Consider the following 17,891-nt stretch of genomic DNA (forward strand, 5'->3'; position numbering starts at 1 on the left):
TAGGTTGCTGATTTAGTGCCCCCCCCCCCCCCCAAAAAAAAAAGGATTAGCAGTGTTCCTTGAAAGGTTTTGCCTTTTTTTCCTGCATTTATAAGTATTTGTGCTGTAGGCAGTGACAGGAGAGAGGCCTGCCCTCTAGGTTCCAAACTGGTTTGGAGCCAAATAAAAGCCATCTGCAGATTTATTTGGGAGCACTCTTCTAAGTATGCATGTGGCAGCCACTGATTGTGGTCTGTCCTGAGCTACTCACATTTGAGCTCTATCTTGTGTGAAACAAAGCAGGTTTCAAGAGGATTTAATTTACAGGACTGAGGTAGAATACGGGGTTTTTTTCCCTAGGTTTATGCCATTAACCTCTCACTGTTAACCACTTTCATTGATAATAAATTTGAGAAGCAGCTTATAGATTTCAGTAGAAGTTTAGCTCTCTACAAAATATTCAAAGCTATCACTGAGAAACATGTATGTTGTTGGCTGCTGTTTTTCTTAAGGGATCAAAGTTCTCTCCCTATAGCTTTGTAACTGAGGTCAATACAAAGAAAGTAGGATATAGCCTCTGTTATCTTCTAATGGTCCTCCCTAGCCTCAAATCTATTCTTTGTAAACCGTCCAGACTTACAGGGCTTTAAACAGAGGGCTGTGACTACAGAAGAAAAAGGTGTCCCTGTCTCAAAGGAAAAGCTGTGTTCCACAGGATGTCCAGGCTGGCCTGGGTGTAAGGTTGACCATCAGGATATTTTCATGTATTACTTTTATAAATATACTGATGAAGTTTACTTTCATTTGATGGTGTTAAAACTGCAGTACTTTGAAGCTGAAATGTTTCAAGAACATACATTTATTTCTGTGGTTTTACAGCCCTATGAACTGCAGTCAAGAAGGACAACAATGTAAAAAGCTTTATGTGGTTTTTTGATAGGAAAACAGCACTCTGATACATATCAATTAAATAGTAAAACTTCAGGGGTCTTCTTACTATAATGTGAACACAGGTGCCAACCGTTTTGTGGTTGGTTTGGGTTTATTTTATTCAAAATAGAACTCACTTCTACACAGTTCTCCTTGAAGAAATGGATTTTTTTTTTTTTCCCCTGAAATTAATTCACTTTTTTACTTATCAGATGAGCACTTGGAGCCGGGAGATGGGTGGTGCTATAGGACAGGGCTGCTTTGCCCCACTCCCTGGCCAAACACGACATCAGCACATGGAGCCATCAGCAGCTCCACAGTGTGGCTGGGCTTGGCCTGAGAACACTCATGAGAAGACACCAAGCTGAAGGGATGATACAAAACTGGGAGCAGCTGTTGACTCTCTCATTTGAAGGCAGAGGCCCTGCAGAGAGACCTCAGTAAATTAAAGGATTGGGCAATAACCAACCATATGAAATTCAATAAAAGTGAATGTGCTGGATTCTGTACCTGGGATGGAGCAACCCTGAATGTACAGACAGACTGGAGAATGAGATGCTGGAAAGCAGCACCATGGAAAGGGACCTGGGGGTCCTGGTGGATGGAAAGTGCCCTGAGCCAGCAGTGCCCTGGCAGTCAGGAGAGACAACCCTGTCCTGGGGGCATCAGGCACAGCATCACAGCCAGGCAGGGGAGGGGATTGTCCTGCTCTGCTCTGAGCTGGGGCAGCCTCAGCTCGAATATGGTGTATAGTTTTGGTCACAGCATAAGAACGATATAAAGCTATCAGAGTGTCCAAAGTAGGGTAATGAGACTGGAGAAAGCTTGAGGGGAAGCAGTATGAGGAGGGGCTGAGGTCACTTGGTCTGTTCAGCCTCGAGGAAGAGTGAGAGAGACCTCATCACAGTCTAGAACCTCCTCGTGAGGATGAGAGGAGGCAGACACCAATATTTTCTCTGTGGTGACCAGTGACAAGACCTGAGGGAATGGCCTGAAGTTGTCAGGGGAGGTTTAAGCTGGATATTAGGAACAGGTTCTTCACCCAGAGGGTGGTTGGGCCCCGGAACAGGCTCCTCAGGGCAGAGGTCACAGCACCAAGCATGGGGTTCAGAAAGCGTTTGGACAATGCTCTCAGGCACAGGGTGTGATTTGGGGATGGTGCTGTGCAGGGCCAGGAGTAGGACTTGATGCTCCTTGTGTGTCCTTTCCAACTCAGGACGCTTTGTGATTCTATAAAGAGCCGGGCCTGGACCACGCACACAGCCCCGGACGCTCGCTGCGGACGGCGGGCGCACAGGCCCGGCCGGGCCCGGCCAGCCCCGGGCTGGGTGGGGGCAGCCGTGGCACCGCCCCTCTGTCCCTCCCCGCCGTCCCGCCCGCCGCCTTCCGGGGCCGGCCGGGTCTCGCCTGCCGCGGCCGCGATGCTGCTGCCCCGGGCGGGTGGTGCCGCGGGCCGGGCCTCGCCGCCGCTGGCCGCCCTGTCCCAGGTGCTGCGGCTGGAGCGGAGCCGCCGCAGCGCCATCGTGTTCCCGCTGCAGAAGCTGGAGCGGTACCTGGCGCCCGGCACGGACACGGCGCGGTTCCGCCTCTTCCAGCCCGGGCTGGCCGCCCTGCAGCGCGCCGAGGCGCTCTTCAGGTCCGGCCGCGGGCACTCCATCGACTACGTGAGCTCCGCCGTGCGCATGGACCATGCTCCGCCGCCCGCCCTGCCCGAGGTCAGGCGAGAGCTGCCGCCGCGCCCCTCGGCCCGGACCGCGGCTGGGCTGAGCTGAGGGGTAAAGGGGTGGTGAGGGGTTGTACAGCTGTGTCGGAGCGCTGCGCCAAATGTGGAGCACTTACTGCTGCTTTTGAAAAAATCGTTTATTCGTTGTTTTTCCCCCGCTCTGGTACTCGGCAGCCTTGACGTGTCCGTGGCGCCGGACACCGCTGTCGCGGCCACTGGCAGCACGGGCTGGGAAATGACCAGCGAGATGTGGGCAGGTGTAGATGTGCCCTCTCTGTATCTCCCTCTGCAGGTGTGCTTCATCGGCCGAAGCAATGTGGGGAAATCCTCTTTAATCCGGGCCTTGTTTTCACTGGCTCCAGAAGTGGAAATTAGAGTGTCAAAAACTCCGGTGAGTGACGTTTTTAACATCCCTCCCTTTGGGTCTGTCTGTTAAACCACGACATGGTCCATAAGCTGGTACCAGTCCAGAGGGTAGGACTGAGAAGGGTGGGAGGGAACAAACTCTTAAATAGCCTGAAATGACAGAAAGTGCCAGCTCTGGTGGCCATCCTCATGGCCATCCTCGCTGGCCTTGCTCTAGCCCAGGAAGAGGCAGGAGCCCAGCTCTTCAGCCAGATGAAGGAGCTGCACAACCTGAGCAGCTGTGCTGTAAAGCCCTTTGAGAAGAACCAAGCTCAGAGACCCATTAATCTGTTTTTAGTCTGTTTTATGGATAGAGCCATATAAGATTGCTAGAGGGGTAGGAGACTGGGGGGTTCAAAGCATTTGGGGGAGGCAGGGGTCTGGCATAGGGGATGTTTTGCAGAGCATCTCCTAGTACACTGCTTAAAGGAGCCTTTTGAAAAACCACTGCTGTGCTTCATCTTGCCTAAATCCTCTCTTTAGGGCCACACGAAGAAGATGAATTTCTTCAAAGTAGGCAAGTACTTTACACTGGTGGACATGCCAGGATATGGCTATCGCGCCCCACAGGACTTTGTTGAGATGGTGGAGGCCTATCTGCAGGAACGGCACAAGTAAGGGACCTACCTGTACCTCACAGCACAGGCAAAGCCAGACAGACACCCCTATACAGTGTCATGTAACGAGGGGAGAAAATGCAGAGGGGTAGCTCCTTCCATCCATTAGTTCTGACATCATTTCCCTGGAAGCCTCTACAGTGTCACTCACTCATGCTCAGACAGATCAAAACAGCAGGAAAGATAGAGGTGCTGCTCCATGCTGCCCCTCAGTTTCCATGCACGGCTTTGCCTGGCTCTTCCTATCCCCAGATCCCATGTTAATTCTTTTTGCTTATGAATTTAGAAGTAGCACAGGAGGCATGAAATAATGTTGCTTGTATTTCTGGCAGCTTGAAGAGGACCTTCCTATTAGTAGATGGTGTAGTTGGACTCCAGAAAACAGATCACATTGCAGTGGAGATGCTGGAAGAGTTTGGGATTCCTTATGTGGTAGGTAATGTTTGATCCTTGGGTTGGTTATAAGGTACAGGTAATCTATAAAAGTGTGTACCCTTCACCTGAGGTTATGCAAGTTGACCTGCCTAAGCAGTAACCCCACATCCTTTATTGTTAATAAAACAGGTTTAAAAAGTGTTGAGGGAGACAAGTGGGATTTAAGAGGGTTTTTTGTGTGGCTTATTAAATAGATAATTTTTTTATTCAGTGCTCAGCTTGAAAAGGTGCACTCCTTATGCAGGCCAAAAAAGTGTGTTGGTGAACTGTGTTAGACCATTCTTCCTCCTAGATATGACCAGAACTTCCAGACTGCTTTGTAAGATGGTCTATGATTCTTACAGATGTTCCAGGTTAAAAGCAAAACAAGCTTACTTTCTTCTTTTAATCTTCTCTTTCTGGATCCGTGTAGATGGTGTTAACAAAAATTGACCGAGCTTCCAGGGGATTGTTGTTAAAGAAAGTACTGGAGATTCAGGAGTTTGTAAAAGAGAACACTCAGGGATGCTTTCCTCAGCTGTTCCTGGTCAGGTAAAGCTCTCCACTGCTGCTGTTTCCTTTCTGGTGATGACTTCAGTAGGGCAAGATACCTAACACAAGTCTGTCTGCTCTAGAGGCAGCATCTCTCTGTGTTCCAAGGATAGAGGGTGGGCTGCTGATGGGGAAATGTCCCTTTCTTCCTTCCCTCTTCTCTGCAAGTGAGTGAAGTTTGTTTCCCAAGGGTGCTTCCTCCTTTGGCCTTTCTTAAAGTGGGGCTGCAGTCCCTGTGCTGCATGGCAGCAGGCCTTGCCATTTTATTTGAGTTCTGGTAAGAGTAAGAGCTGTAACTGTTGGATTACACAGCCCAAGTGCAGGCTCTTCCCCAGATGTACTGTGGGACATGTAATAGAACACAGCCAGCGGCTGTTTGCCTTTATTACTCCAAGACACAGCAATATCTGGCACTGAACATCTGTGCCTCTGTTTCCACAGTTCTGTGGAGTTCTCGGGGGTTCACTTGCTCAGGTGTTTTGTAGCCCATGTTACTGGAAACCTGCCCACTGTAGAGGCCTGCTGAAAAGACCTGCTGATCTGCTTGGCTCATCAGGAACAAAAGGTACCAAAATCAGAGGTCTGGGGTTTTTGTTGTAAATAAACCAACTTACTATATGGTATTTTTGAATAAATTAGTATTTATAAAGCTAAATTTTTTCTTTATTAAGTTCATCAGTTCAGGAAGTTTGCAGCAGGAATTAATCCAGGTTATTATATAAAACTGTTTCATAAAACCTACGTGATTGTGCTAAGGAGATTGTGCTTCCCTTCTTCCACAGAGGAGGGAAGTTTTAATACAGTATTTCATCTCTCTACACTGAAATGTTGAAAAATCTCCTACTCCATGCCTAACCTCTGCTATATTTAGGATACTAGAGACAGTCTAGTAATATCATTAATAAAGAGGCATTTCATCTAGGAAAGAAAAACTACAGCCCTAACATTAAGCCAACTGTATTACCCAGTTGAACTGCATGATACTCAGAGGTTTACTTCTCTCAGCTGGGGTTAGGGTTAGGATAGCAGGGGCCAAAAACTACCTCCTGTGCAACCTACCTGCTCTAAGGCCATACAGAGTGGAAATAGCCAAAAGTGGAAAAGCTGTTGTCTGTGGTGTGTTTGACATCTTGTATTTTCTACTTTTGTAACTCTTCTGTGTCCTGTGTTCAGTAGGTGCAGCAGGGTAGCATGCCTTGCTTGCAGACACTGAGTTGTCCCTGTTCCACAGGGATGAAGGAAAGAACACATCTTTCATGGGATCTGCTTTTCCATGAGTGTTGGCTTGAAACAGAGTGGAATAAAAGACTGATGTCTAGAGGAGCCCTGTCCTGCACACTGTCAGGAGTCAGTGCTGCATCTACCTTCTGTTTTGAGATCCAGTATGAATTTCTGCAGCTCCACTTGGAGGAGCTGCCAGATCTGAGGCACACCACCCATGATCTGTATCGGCTCTACCGTGGCAGCCGAAGCACAACACTGATGTGTGCTGCACTCTTTAGGGGAACTGCGTGCCACAGCAGCTGTGTCTGTTTCAGAGCACCTGAAACTATCCAGTTACAAGGCAGAACTGGGCGAAAGGACAGGCCATCAATAGCAGTGCTCGTACAGGAAAACTTAGTCTGAAGCTATGAAGTGCCTGTGTCAAACCCTGGCACTCAGTCTTTGTCATGTCTTAACATGGCCAAATGTGGTTATGCAGTTGTCAAAGTTACTTGCATTAAGTGTTTAAACATCAAGAAAGGAAAGTTCTTTTCTAAACCACTCTGACAGTGCAAAAGGATTAGAAATATCACTTTCTTTACTATGCAATTTCTTGTAAGACACTAGTCATGAGACAAGATCTGTTTTCAGAATAAATGCAAGAAGAGGAGAACGTGACGAATGCAGTAAATGTGGCTCTCTAGCTTCTGTGTCTTAGTGATCAAACCTGTAATTCTGTTAATATTTTATCTCTAATCCCAAAATGCTGCAGGGCAAACCAGCCCAAGGGATGCATGATGCTAGAAATGCAGCAGTAGCTATACACATGGAACAATTGAAAGTGGACACTTCAGGAAGGGTCTTTTCGTAGTATCTTAAAACCAGGATCTTCCAAAAACATCAATCTTGTCATGGCTGTAATTTTCATGGCCTCAGCATTGACTGTAGAGCCTCTGAAAATAACCCTGAATATGTAAAAAAGTGCAGTTCTGGTTTTAGTCCCTCTTCAGAACAAAACCCCTTATATTACATTGCAACCCCTTACAGTGCTGAGAAGTCTTTTATTAACCACTTAAATACATTAAATATGTCCAGTTAATCCATTTGTGTAAACAAAATGGACGTGTGTGCATGGAATATTAGGTGCCATCTTCTCCAGAAGAATGAGCTTTACCTCTGGACACATCTTGGTTTTATTCAGAAGTGCTTCAAATACTGGAATAATTCCTGCATTTCGCTCTGCCATTTGCAGGAGAGAACACTACAGTTTGATTCTTGAGTGTGACAGTGCCCTTGTGACAAAACAGTAAATAAAATCAAGTCCTCTCCCTAAACAGTAAAACTTACACACAAGTGCCTTCCTGGGAATAGGCTTTGGGTAAGCAGGTGCCAGGTTCTTAAGGAATCGGCTGAGTTGCAGAGTGAGGAGCTGCACTTTCTCCGGCCAGGGACACAATCTCCCTTTCTTTCCCGCTCATTGATGAGTGGTGGGTGGGCCTGGCAGCATACTGATACAGCAGAACTCATTTCAGTTTTAAATGCAGTTTTAAATTCAAATGTCTTTAGTTGTTTGCAGTGCGTAAGCTTCACTTAAGGCTCCTGCCATTACCTGGTAAAGCTTCGCCTCTTCTATAGCTGTTATTTACAGAAATGATGTTGAGCATTAGCTTCCATGGAAAAGGATTTCACCTTACGCATCTTCCCTGGTCTTTCAGCAGTTCTTTCTCCATTTTCTTCCTCCACTCTGTCGTGAGTCTGGTCTGGTTTGTCGCCATAACCATGACACTACAAAGGCAGTGTTTTTGCAACAGTGTCCAAAATCTGAACATTGCAGTCTGGACAGGTGCGCTAGTAGATCAGTAAAAGCTGATTGAATAATTGAGCTCAGGGCACAGAAGCCAGTGGGGCATACTCCACTTGCATGGCAGTTACAAGTGGAACACAGCAAGGATCCAATCTGGAATGTGTCCAGTTTAACATCTCTGTGAGTAATCTGCAGGGCCGGAGTAAACGGTATGAAATACAACAGGACTGGAGCACCTCCCCTACAAAGAAAAGCTGAGAGAGCTGGGGCTGTCCAGAAGGCAGAAACCTCATAGCAACCTTCCATTATGTGAAGGGGGGCTAAAGAGAAGCCAGACAGGGCCTCAACAGGAACTGCAGTGATAGGACAAGGGAGAATGGGTACAAACTGAAAGAGGGGGCTTACCTTGGGCAACCTGGTCTACTAGGAGGTGTCCGTGTCCATGGCAGGTGGGGTTGGGATTAATGACCTTTAAGGGCCATTATTCCAACTCCTTTACATTCTTTGATTCTGCGGACCTGAGCAAGCGTGCCTTGCTGAAGGGAAGGAAAAGCCGCTGCCAACCGAACAAACCGCCTGTGCAAAGACACCCTCGCTGACCCCGTGTCTGACCCTCTCCTTCGAGCGCGGGGCTTGACTGACGCCTCCCGAGCTCACCTTCCCACCCGGCTGTCCCGATCTGGCAGTCCGACAATGAGTGTCATAGCCGGGTTCGGGCAGGGCCAGCAGCCCCCCGCCACAGCGGCACCGCGCTGCCCCCGCCCGGGCGGGCCCGGCGGCTCCGCCCGCCCGGCGTGGCTCGGCGGGGCCGCGGGGCGGGGCCGGGCCGCCGGAGCTGTTCCGGGGCGCCGGGCAGCCATGGCGGATGAGGAGGAGGACGTGCCGGTGAGTGGCGGAGGGGCTGCCCTGCCCGGGGAGCCACGGCCCGGCCGTGCCGGGGGGGCGGCGGGAAGGGCCCGGGGCCGGGCGGGCGCTGACCGCGGCCTCCCCTCCGCTGTGCCCGTGTAGTTCGAAGAGGACGCGGAGGACGCCGGCGGGGGCCTGGACGGCGGGCAGGGCAGGAGGAAGAGGCTGTTCTCCAAAGAGCGTAAGTCGGGCCGGGCCAGAGAGCCCTGCCCAGCGCGGCCGGGTCACTCGGCTGAAACCCCGAGCTGACAGCGGATGGGGTCCCAAAACTCACTTCTCCTTGGCAAAACAGCGGCTTTCATAATGTGCCTTGGCTGCAACTGCAGAAATCTGACCTCAAAAATACTGCTAGTGCATTCTCTGAACCTAGCTGTGCCCAAAGTCAGCTGCGCTGTCACTGTGCAGTGCTTTGCAGCCTAAACGAATATCCTGAGAGCCTGTCCTCAGACATGCTTTTCTGTATGTACAGTTCTGCTCCCTACAGGGCTTTTGTTGGCTTCTGTTTATTTCCTGTATGTTTCCTCAAGAATTGCCCTGCTTGGCAGACGAGAGTGCCGTCCTGGTGCAGGAATGTGCAGGCTGGTGAGCTCTAACTAGATGTGTGCAGCGCTGAATGGATGAAAGAAGCCTCACGCTGAGTGTTTCTTTGTGCAGTAAGGTGCATGATGTACGGATTCGGGGATGACCAGAACCCTTACACAGAATCAGTGGACATTCTTGAGGACCTGGTAATAGAGTTTATCACTGAAATGGTAAGTCGGTTCTAGATGGCATGGTCAAAACATTCCTCGCCAGAACTTTAGCTTTCTGAAGGTTAATACCTCTGACTCGTATACTGCATTATCCCAGGCCCCAAACTCATGGCATCAGTAGGAGAAATATAAACTTGGATTTTGTTTTTCCAAGATTAAATCAAAATTAATGCATATTGCTCCATGTGGACTTAGTCTTTAAGTAGCAGTGAGATTAGTATTGTAGGAGGGGAAATACCCACCGGACTTTGGGGTCCACTGCAGCATCACTGTATGTGCAGCTGACAGAAGGCTCAGATTTGAAAGTCTGTCAGCTTTTTGTGTTTGCCCAGTGTCTGTACATGGATGGGAACTTAGCTATGCCCTACAAAAGAAATGCATTCTTGGGCCTGAAGCCTTTTCTTTTCCAGAGCTGGATACTGTTTCTAAGTATCCAAACATTCCCCTTTCTTTCGAAATGTTGGTCTTTCCTCCTTATCAAAATGCCCTGCACTGTCCTTTGATACAGTTACCTCACATTGCTTCCAAGCTGTGCCTAATCTTCAGCCATTCTGCAGGCTGGGTATCCTGTGTGTAATTTGGCCTTAGTTTGATACTGTGATGTATCTATAGTGGTTGTGTTCAGGGTGCAGCTGAAGGCAGCTGGAGACAGCAGAGTAACTCCATGGTTCACTGGGAAGTTCTCTGTGACTAGGATGATGGTGCCCAGAACCTGCAATTTCTTGCTTTATTATTATAAAATGACAGGAAATAAAGCGGAATTGTGATCTTAAAAGAACACCATGGCAGAGGAATGCTGCTGACTCTTTTTTCCTCTCTAACAGACACACAAGGCCATGTCCATCGGGCGGCAGGGTCGGGTGCAGGTTGAGGACATTGTCTTTCTAATACGCAAGGACCCCCGGAAGTTTGCCAGAGTTAAAGACCTCCTAACTATGAATGAAGAACTGAAACGAGCCAGAAAGGCTTTTGATGAAGCAAACTATGGGTCTTGATTCTGCACACAAGCTGCACTGGGGCATGATTTGGGCACCTGCTGCCCAGTAAGGAAGGTCGTACACGTTGTTTGGAAGGGTTTTTCAGGATGGAGGTCACTGCTGGGATGTCTGCCCTCACTCCCAGCCTTTGCTGAGAAATATTCAAGCAGCTGAAAGGTTACCTGATTGTATACTTAGGTATTTTTATACCATTTGATGAAATGAAAAAAAGAGCTCTTAAAAATTCCTGCAGTGGCAGGAGTCTGTTTGAAGTAGGCCTGTGTTGAATCAGATGGCTCTAGGGCTAATGATTCATGAGTCTTTAAATTGTTTCAGTTGTCACTGGGTATTCTTCTGACAGGAAACCTTGAAAATGGATCTTGGTTATCTGTAGAAAGACCTTAAGCTCAAACTACTATCAAAGTTGTGCTCTTTGCTCTGTATATGCTTTTTGAATAAAACATAAGTTTGTGCCCACATTTTGTAACTGAATGTACATTGATCAGTTCATACAAGGTGGGTAATACAAGGTTACTGTTGCAGGCCACAGCAGTGCTTTTCCCTGCTTCTGGAACAACTCAGGGGAGGTAGGTTCAGTTAACTCCTCATTTCAGGACAGGCATTTACAAATGCTGAAACAGCAATGATACTGCACATCAAGGCTGTCCCCTCTACAAGCAGCACAGAAGGAAGGGTGTAAGGCTTGGAAAGGTGTTGGCTTTGGAAAATCTTTTGTCCAAAGCAGCAGTGGGTGATCAGCTGCAGCCTTCCTGCCATGGATGGGAACTATTTGCACTGTGGATTTTTAACAGCAGCATCTTAAGATGTGGTCGGGCAATAGCGAGGGGACACTGAGTAAGGGTAACAAAGTTACTGTTCCTGGACAAGGGTAGGTAAAAGGATGGAGACTATTCAGTTATTTAGAACACCCTTAAAAATATAAAAATCAGCCATTTGAAAAAAGCTGTTTTAGAAAAAGATAATAAAATGGTTGTTACTCTTTTAATAGAATTCAGGATGTGAGTTACTGAGATGCCATTAGGGTTCAGAGGGGTTTATTTAAACCAAAAAACTAGAATGACTTGACCCCTTTCCTCCTTCAAGTCCAGGGTCAGACACCTATTGTTGCAAAAATAGAATCAATATCTGTGTTCTCAGCAACTTCTTTCCACACAGGGCCAGGGCTTCCTTCCAGCAGGAGCCGCTTAGGGGTCCCTGTTGTGCTTAGTCTGACATGTCCTGTATCAATGCTGGAATGTTCTTCCTGACTCGGAGACCCTTCCTGGTAAGCTGGGAGGGTGAGTGACGAACTGTTCTCACAGACCCCAAAAGGCTCAGGAGGTTTTTGCCCACCAGTCTTTAGAGCTGTTTTCAAGAGTGCCGATGATCTGATCCTCCTTGGGCAGATCCAAGCCCTGAGGTGCTGCCTCGGCCGGCGCGTGTGGTGTGACCCGTACAGGAGGTATTTTCGGACAGATGTTTTGACACAGCGCAGCTTTTTCTTCAAGCTTAAGGGGAGCAAAGTGCACAAAACAGAACCTTATCAGCTACTAAAGTGTTACTTCATTTGGAGCTGGGAGAGATTTCGTTATTACCCATCTCTATCATTTTCCTTATCATACCAAGGAAACAGAACAGCACCTTGTACAATAGTAGCCAAGGCAGTCCGAATAAAGATGACCCATGCCTCATACGGTTGTTACCATAGAACATGCAGATGATTTAAGTTGCATTTTCATCCTCCCTCCTAAGTATTGTGCATTTGTTAGCCTTTTAAATCTTTTTTAAATCACAAGTGACTGAAGCTAAACAGAATGCCCATGGTCAGAGCACCCAGTAACCTCAACTAGTGATCCTGAGTTTCACAAGAATGGTTTAAACCACTGTGTTTCACTATACTATAGCAAAGTACATAATATTAAAATACAGTATTGGACTCAGAAAACGCACACCCATGCAAAGCTACCTGCATCCTTGAGCCTCCACATGGTGTAGCCGGTTGCTTTTCAACAACTTGTTACGCAGAAAATAAGCTTCTGATTTGAATTTGTTGTTTTTGCACCACAGAATAGCTTTTCTGAGTGCCTCTGACAGCTCCCCAAAGGATGCAGCTGTTTCGATCATCTCTACAAGAGATCCAGTGTGCTGTGATTTTGCTATCCGAGACAATAGTGGTGATGACTTTGCTTTAAAAGGTGTTGATGCAATGCTCAGACCCTGAAACAGTAACAGAAATAGTGTTTTAAAAAGATGATGCATCAGATCCTTTCTACTGGAAAGGAGAAGAACACAGGGGGTTTTGTGAGAACATTCCTTATTTTCTACAGCGAAAAGGAAAGAGCAGTTTTGTTTAGTGAAATACAAAAAGAAGAGGCAGATACATAGAATTTGTATTCCTGTCTACTACTGACTTCCTCTCTGGTCATTTCACTTGACAAACCAAGAAATGCCCAAATTCCTAAGCAGAAATAAGTAGTGATTCGTTTTCTGTGCAAAGCTTCCACACTAATCTGAGCTGTTAGACAAGCAAAAATAAGGCAGGGAAAGGGGGTATTTTCAATCAGGGGTATCATGTTTCAAGTGTTAAGAGTCTTTAAAATAAAAAACCCCCAACTATTGTGTAAAAAAAAACCAAACCACCAACCTAACATAAAACAATACCACACAAACCTCCTGTGTTGGATGTCTGGCTGGCCTAAGCAAGCTCTTCACATCAAACCCTGGATGCTTCCCTACAGAGAGAGAGGAGAGTTCCCATTACACCACCGAGACAGTTTTATGTCTTTGCAAAGAGATGCCGCAGCTCTCCGCAGGCTCACACCTGTACTCAACACTTCCAGGCAAACTCAAGGGGACTACACTCATGCATTGCAGCTGGCAAGGAATGAAGAGTATGCAGAGGTTTACAGATGGCTGCAAAGGAGAACTTAATGGGTAAAAGCTTCACACGAACACATGGATAGCTGCAGTCACTGACCACAGCCCTGACTGCAGAGGAAGATTGGGGCACAGTTCAGAACCAGCAAGGATACTTGTATCCTGTACCTACAGCCTTACCTACTCTTGTACCGACTGCAGACAGTGCCCATAGCTTCTTAGCTATGCAAAAGCAGGAAAGTACAAATAACTGTGTTCAGGACCTATATACTGCACCCATTACCTGCCTCTCCCCAGGCTGTAACCTGTTTAAACCACCCCCCCCAAAAAAATCATGGTACTTAATTATCCACAGCTTTACAAAGGCATGAACATGCAGCACTCTCTTCTTACAAGGACAGTGAGTTTGTACTAGAATCTCAGTGCAGGTAGCAGAAGTGCTTGGCGCTGTTGGACGGAAGTTGCAGTCAGTCTCTGAGATGTCAGAAACCATTACACTGGCACAAGGTTTTACCTCTCCTGGCTGTGGGCACCACAACCGTCTCTCCAATGTCCACGGCGCATGGGATGGAACGGGTTTTCATGGCACTTGTACGGGTCTCAGATTTTCTCTTTTTCCCAACCTTTGGCACTGCCTCTGGCATTGGTGGGAAGAGCTGCTTCATCCAGCCGGTAGATTTTTTTGTTGCAAGCATTTGAGCCTTTTGCTTCTTTGCCTCAGAAGGTATGTCAACTCCAAGGAAGTCTCTGATATCAGAAGGGAAGGTAAACCCCTTGATATAAGGGGTCTGTTGGGTCTCAGATACCAGATGGAGCGTTGTCGACAAGGCACTGTACAAGGATGTGAGGGTCTGCAATACACACCTGTACTGAATCCTAAAGACAGAGGACAAAAAGGAATGGAGTCTCCTCTAGCAAAACATGATGCTCACTGAACAACTACCTTCAGCTCAGCTGCCCTCTCCCTGTTTCCCCTCAGTACAAATATACCTTTTTACACTCCACCACCCTGCTTTCCTTAAGTGTGAGCTTTAAGGAACTTTTCCAGATCAGAATGCAAGAGTGACTTAGCTGGTAAATTCCTCATCAGGAGCCCCTCTGCTTCTGTGGAATTTTGTTGAGTGCCACACTTGGGACCCATCAGGTTCTTGGGTCACATCCAAGATGTGATGAGGTCTTCCCACAAAAGCACCCTGCACCAACTCAGGCCTGATGCCATATAATTGCCTGCTGTACGTTTCCTGGAATTACAAGATTCCTTGTGCCAAATAAAGTTGTTCTAACAATGTGGTTACTCTTTCAGCTATGGACAGCAGTTATTCTCCCAGACTGAGAGAGACCAGAACACCAATTTCCCTGGAAAACTCAGCAGTATAATATAACATGTTTATCCCAACCTTTCCATTTCAGCATGAGGCACTGTTTACTCCTTGCTGCACGGAGTACCAGGTGTTTGTGGCAGGCTGACACTAACACTGTGATTTCTTTAGAGCTACATACAGTTTGCTAAGATCCAAGAACAAAGCATTCCATAAGAGCATCTAAAAAGTCTCTCCTTGTACAACTCTGCAAGTGCTGGAATCAAGTCCAAAGGCATGGAGGGACCCTCCCTTCTCCAACTCCCAACTGAATAAAACTCCCTTAGCAGCAAGGCCTAATTACAAGCCCTTCTCCCTGACAGGCACATCAGACAGACAGACACAAACAAGACAGACTTTTGAACACACAAACCAGAGCCTGCTCAGGAGCCCCAAAGCCAGAGTATTCAGGAGTATGTATTCCTTCGAGCAGAGGTGTTTAACAGACAAGCTGAAGATTACAGCAGTTAAGGTTAAAAAAAATAAACAGCATGTAATGAGACTTGCTGAACACACCAACTAGAGGCAATTCACAAGGCAATATCCTGGAATAATCTGGGAGATGAGTATCCAAACTTTGGACTGCTCAAGGCCAGAACAGCTGCCAGCCAGACAGCCTGAGGTTCCTACACAACAACTTGAAAATAAGGAGTTTGGCTATCAAAGAAATTTCAAGTTGTACATATGAATCATACAGCTGAGTCCATCAGCAACACAGGACCTACACGAGACCTAGTTTTGGTCTCATGAGGTGCTACTGGTGAGCTCGGAGAATGTTTTTGTGATGAAAAAAGGATACAGAAAAGCTTTACAGCAGCAATCCAGCAGACGTAATATGAGCTTGCAGCCTCCCAGTACCTTCAAAGCCACTGTTTCCAGCATAGGCTGGGTGGGAACCAAGCACTCAGCATGGGCTTTGGATGCATTTTTCCTGTTGACGTTGGATGAAGAGTTGGTTATGATTGAGCATCCTCTTCCTTTAGCTCTGCAGATTAAGTTGATGGATAGTACAAGATATGGGATCACAACACTTACTTGGGAATCAGTTCTGACAGAGTTCGCAGGCAGCCCACCAGATTCATTTTCCACAGGCGCTTCAAACATTGCTCTACCTAGGAGAAAAGAAAACTCCTCTGACTTGTATTTTGAGAGACTGAGTGCCCTGGTCTAAGAACTGTCACTATATCAAATGACACCTTCTCCTTATCAGTTTAACAGCCCACACTGCAGGTTTGTGTGACGAGATGTTCAGGGACATTTCTGTATCTTCACTATGATAAAAAAACATCCCTTCATCACTCTTCGGTAAATATAGAATTAAGTGAAGGACTGGAGTAGGCCATGTTTAATTGGTGCTGCATGATTTCCCTGCTGTATACAAGGGCCTTTACTGCTGGACGTCAAGAAGGAAAACACATATATCAAGAAGGTGAGCACCATTCCTGCTCCTTTTCAAAACAGTTATTTGAAGATGCTGACAACCCCTTTCCGGGAAAACTGGCAAGGTGCTCACTTTTCATCTTAAAACAGAAAATAGCTATTAAGTCAGATATGATTATTATTCCTCCCCCCATGATTACAATTAGCTGAGAACGATGTCCCTGTATTATTCATGTATTCAGTGGTACCTAATTGTACCTTCTTTAGGTCTCAGCGTGCGTATCGGAGACAAGGGCAAATGGAAATTGCACTTGCTGCACAGGGTTTCTACCCACTGGGCTCAACCGTGAGAGAACAAAAATGCAGCTGCTCCAAACTTTTTTTGTGCACCATGCTCCGGGAGCCAAGTGCTACCCCAAAGGCTTTTCGGGGAGTGCTGACTGGGGCCGGGAGTACCCAGCTGCCGGGTCCCCGCCGCGCAGGTGGGGTTGGCGCTCACCTGCTGCAGGGCCAGGTATGGCCGGTGCCGGAGCAGCCTGCTGTGGTACGCGTAGAGCACGGTGCGCAGCACGCGTCCCTCGGCGGCCAGGCCCGGCCCCGACAGCCGCTTCCCGGCGATGACGCACCGCCGCCGCAGCACCGACAGACCCTTCACTGCGGGCGAGACCCGGGCACGGCCTCAGCACCGGCACCGCCTCGGCGTCCGCCGCCCCTCCGGCCGCTCCTCCTGCTCCCACCGACCGACCACCCACCGCAAACACCCGGGAGAGGCTTCGAACGCCCCCCGCCCCCCTCGGCACCGCGCCGGGACCTGCGGGGTGCTGGGCCGCCAGCGGCACCGTGGCGCTGTTGGCGGGCCAGGGCACGTCCAGCCGGTTCCAGGCCGCCTCCCGCCCGGCCCACGCCGCCCTGGGCGCCGCCATCTTCCCGCTGCGCACGGCGAGCCCCGGCGTGGGCGGCACCATCCGCGCGGGCCGGCGGGGAGAGGCGCGGGCCGGACCAAGTCACCCCGCGGGGGTGCGGCACGGTCCCAAATGCCGTAAGCGAGAAGGGAAATATCTAAAGTATGGCGTGTTGTTCACACTCTGTAAAGCTCGCAGTTCTCCACTGTGTGCCTCGGGAGCTGTGGCCGTTGGGAGCCAGCGCAGCAGCAGCTGAGCCGCTCCGTGCGGCGGGGCAGGGGTGTTCCTCCTGAGGGTGACCCCAGTCCCCAGCCCCGCAGCTGTGCCCTCCCATGTCACGCACGACCCTCAAAGTGCTGAAAAAGCTGTGCGATTGGCTTCGCACCACGAGAAATTCATATCCGGACTAGAGGATATAGTCTTAAGATGCACCAGGGAAGGTTCAGGTTGGACATTATGAGGAATTTCTTCACAGGAAGGATGCTCAGCCATTGGGATGGACTGCCCGTGGAGGTGATGGAGTCACTGTCTTCGCGGGTGTTTAAAGGAAAGAGCGGACGTGGCTCCCGGTGTCAGGGTGTAGCTGGCACTGGTGTTCGGTCACAGGCTGGACTCAATGATCTCAGAGGTCTTTTCCCACCCAGATGATGCTGTAATTCTGGGACATCGGCGGTCTGAGCGAGGAAGGGCATTGCTGCCCACGCCCCAGGTACCCGCCCTGCCATCCCGATCGCTCCATACTCGCAGCCCCTGCTGCTGGAATTTGCTATGGCAGGGGGCCACTGCAGCTGCCCCATGGAGTTGATCGCTGTAATTTATTAGTAGTGTCGGAATAGTTTCCTATAAAAGTGATTTTTTGATTCAAAATGTGGTGTTCTGAGTTCTCCTCCCTCAAGCACATTTCCTGCCTCTTTCCCTCCCTTCCTGAAGTTGAATGTACTCTTCCTACTTGCAAACATTGCTGCAATTAATGTCTTTGTTAGAAACAAAGGAGTTAAACGGAGCACAATTTTTGTACACTCTTACCTTCTCTTGATTCCATTTTGTTTTACGCTTACTACATTCTTTTAAGAAATTTTGTACAAATACAGATCAAGTCATATCCCTTTAAA

General features: G+C 48.3%; 3 protein-coding genes across 5 annotated transcripts; 2 read left to right on the forward strand and 1 right to left on the reverse strand.

The window, feature by feature from the left end:
• The first annotated feature begins 2,330 nt into the window (after positions 1–2,330).
• GTPBP8 (GTP binding protein 8 (putative)) lies at positions 2,331–6,565 on the forward strand. Of its 3 annotated transcripts, none has more exons than XM_040056763.1 (7): positions 2,331–2,624; positions 2,925–3,023; positions 3,521–3,651; positions 3,987–4,086; positions 4,502–4,620; positions 5,062–5,185; positions 5,794–6,565. In XM_040056763.1, the coding sequence occupies exons 1-6, from the start codon at positions 2,331–2,333 to the stop codon at positions 5,144–5,146; spliced, it is 828 nt and encodes a 275-aa protein (XP_039912697.1). In that variant the 3' UTR covers positions 5,147–5,185; positions 5,794–6,565. The 3 variants fall into 3 exon arrangements, with proteins under 3 accessions (XP_039912697.1, XP_039912698.1, XP_039912699.1); XM_040056764.1 differs by having other exon boundaries at positions 5,797–6,565; XM_040056765.2 differs by having other exon boundaries at positions 5,852–6,565.
• Positions 6,566–8,443: 1,878 nt separating this feature from the next.
• TAF13 (TATA-box binding protein associated factor 13) lies at positions 8,444–10,744 on the forward strand. The gene is made up of 4 exons (XM_040055879.1): positions 8,444–8,512; positions 8,636–8,714; positions 9,188–9,285; positions 10,110–10,744. The coding sequence occupies exons 1-4, from the start codon at positions 8,486–8,488 to the stop codon at positions 10,278–10,280; spliced, it is 375 nt and encodes a 124-aa protein (XP_039911813.1). The 5' UTR covers positions 8,444–8,485; the 3' UTR covers positions 10,281–10,744.
• On the reverse strand, positions 10,718–16,857 carry NEPRO (nucleolus and neural progenitor protein). Its single transcript, XM_040055878.1, has 9 exons — positions 16,689–16,857; positions 16,377–16,531; positions 15,533–15,609; positions 15,297–15,428; positions 14,871–14,948; positions 13,654–14,015; positions 12,933–12,994; positions 12,229–12,479; positions 10,718–11,770 (listed from the first exon to the last, which is right to left on the reverse strand). Exons 1-9 carry the CDS (start codon positions 16,840–16,842, stop codon positions 11,374–11,376), a joined length of 1,668 nt encoding a protein of 555 aa, XP_039911812.1. The 5' UTR covers positions 16,843–16,857; the 3' UTR covers positions 10,718–11,373.
• Between the last annotated feature and the right edge of the window lie 1,034 nt (positions 16,858–17,891).

The sequence above is a fragment of the Hirundo rustica genome, chromosome 2, assembly GCF_015227805.2.
Source record: "Hirundo rustica isolate bHirRus1 chromosome 2, bHirRus1.pri.v3, whole genome shotgun sequence".
Lineage (NCBI taxonomy): Eukaryota > Metazoa > Chordata > Aves > Passeriformes > Hirundinidae > Hirundo > Hirundo rustica.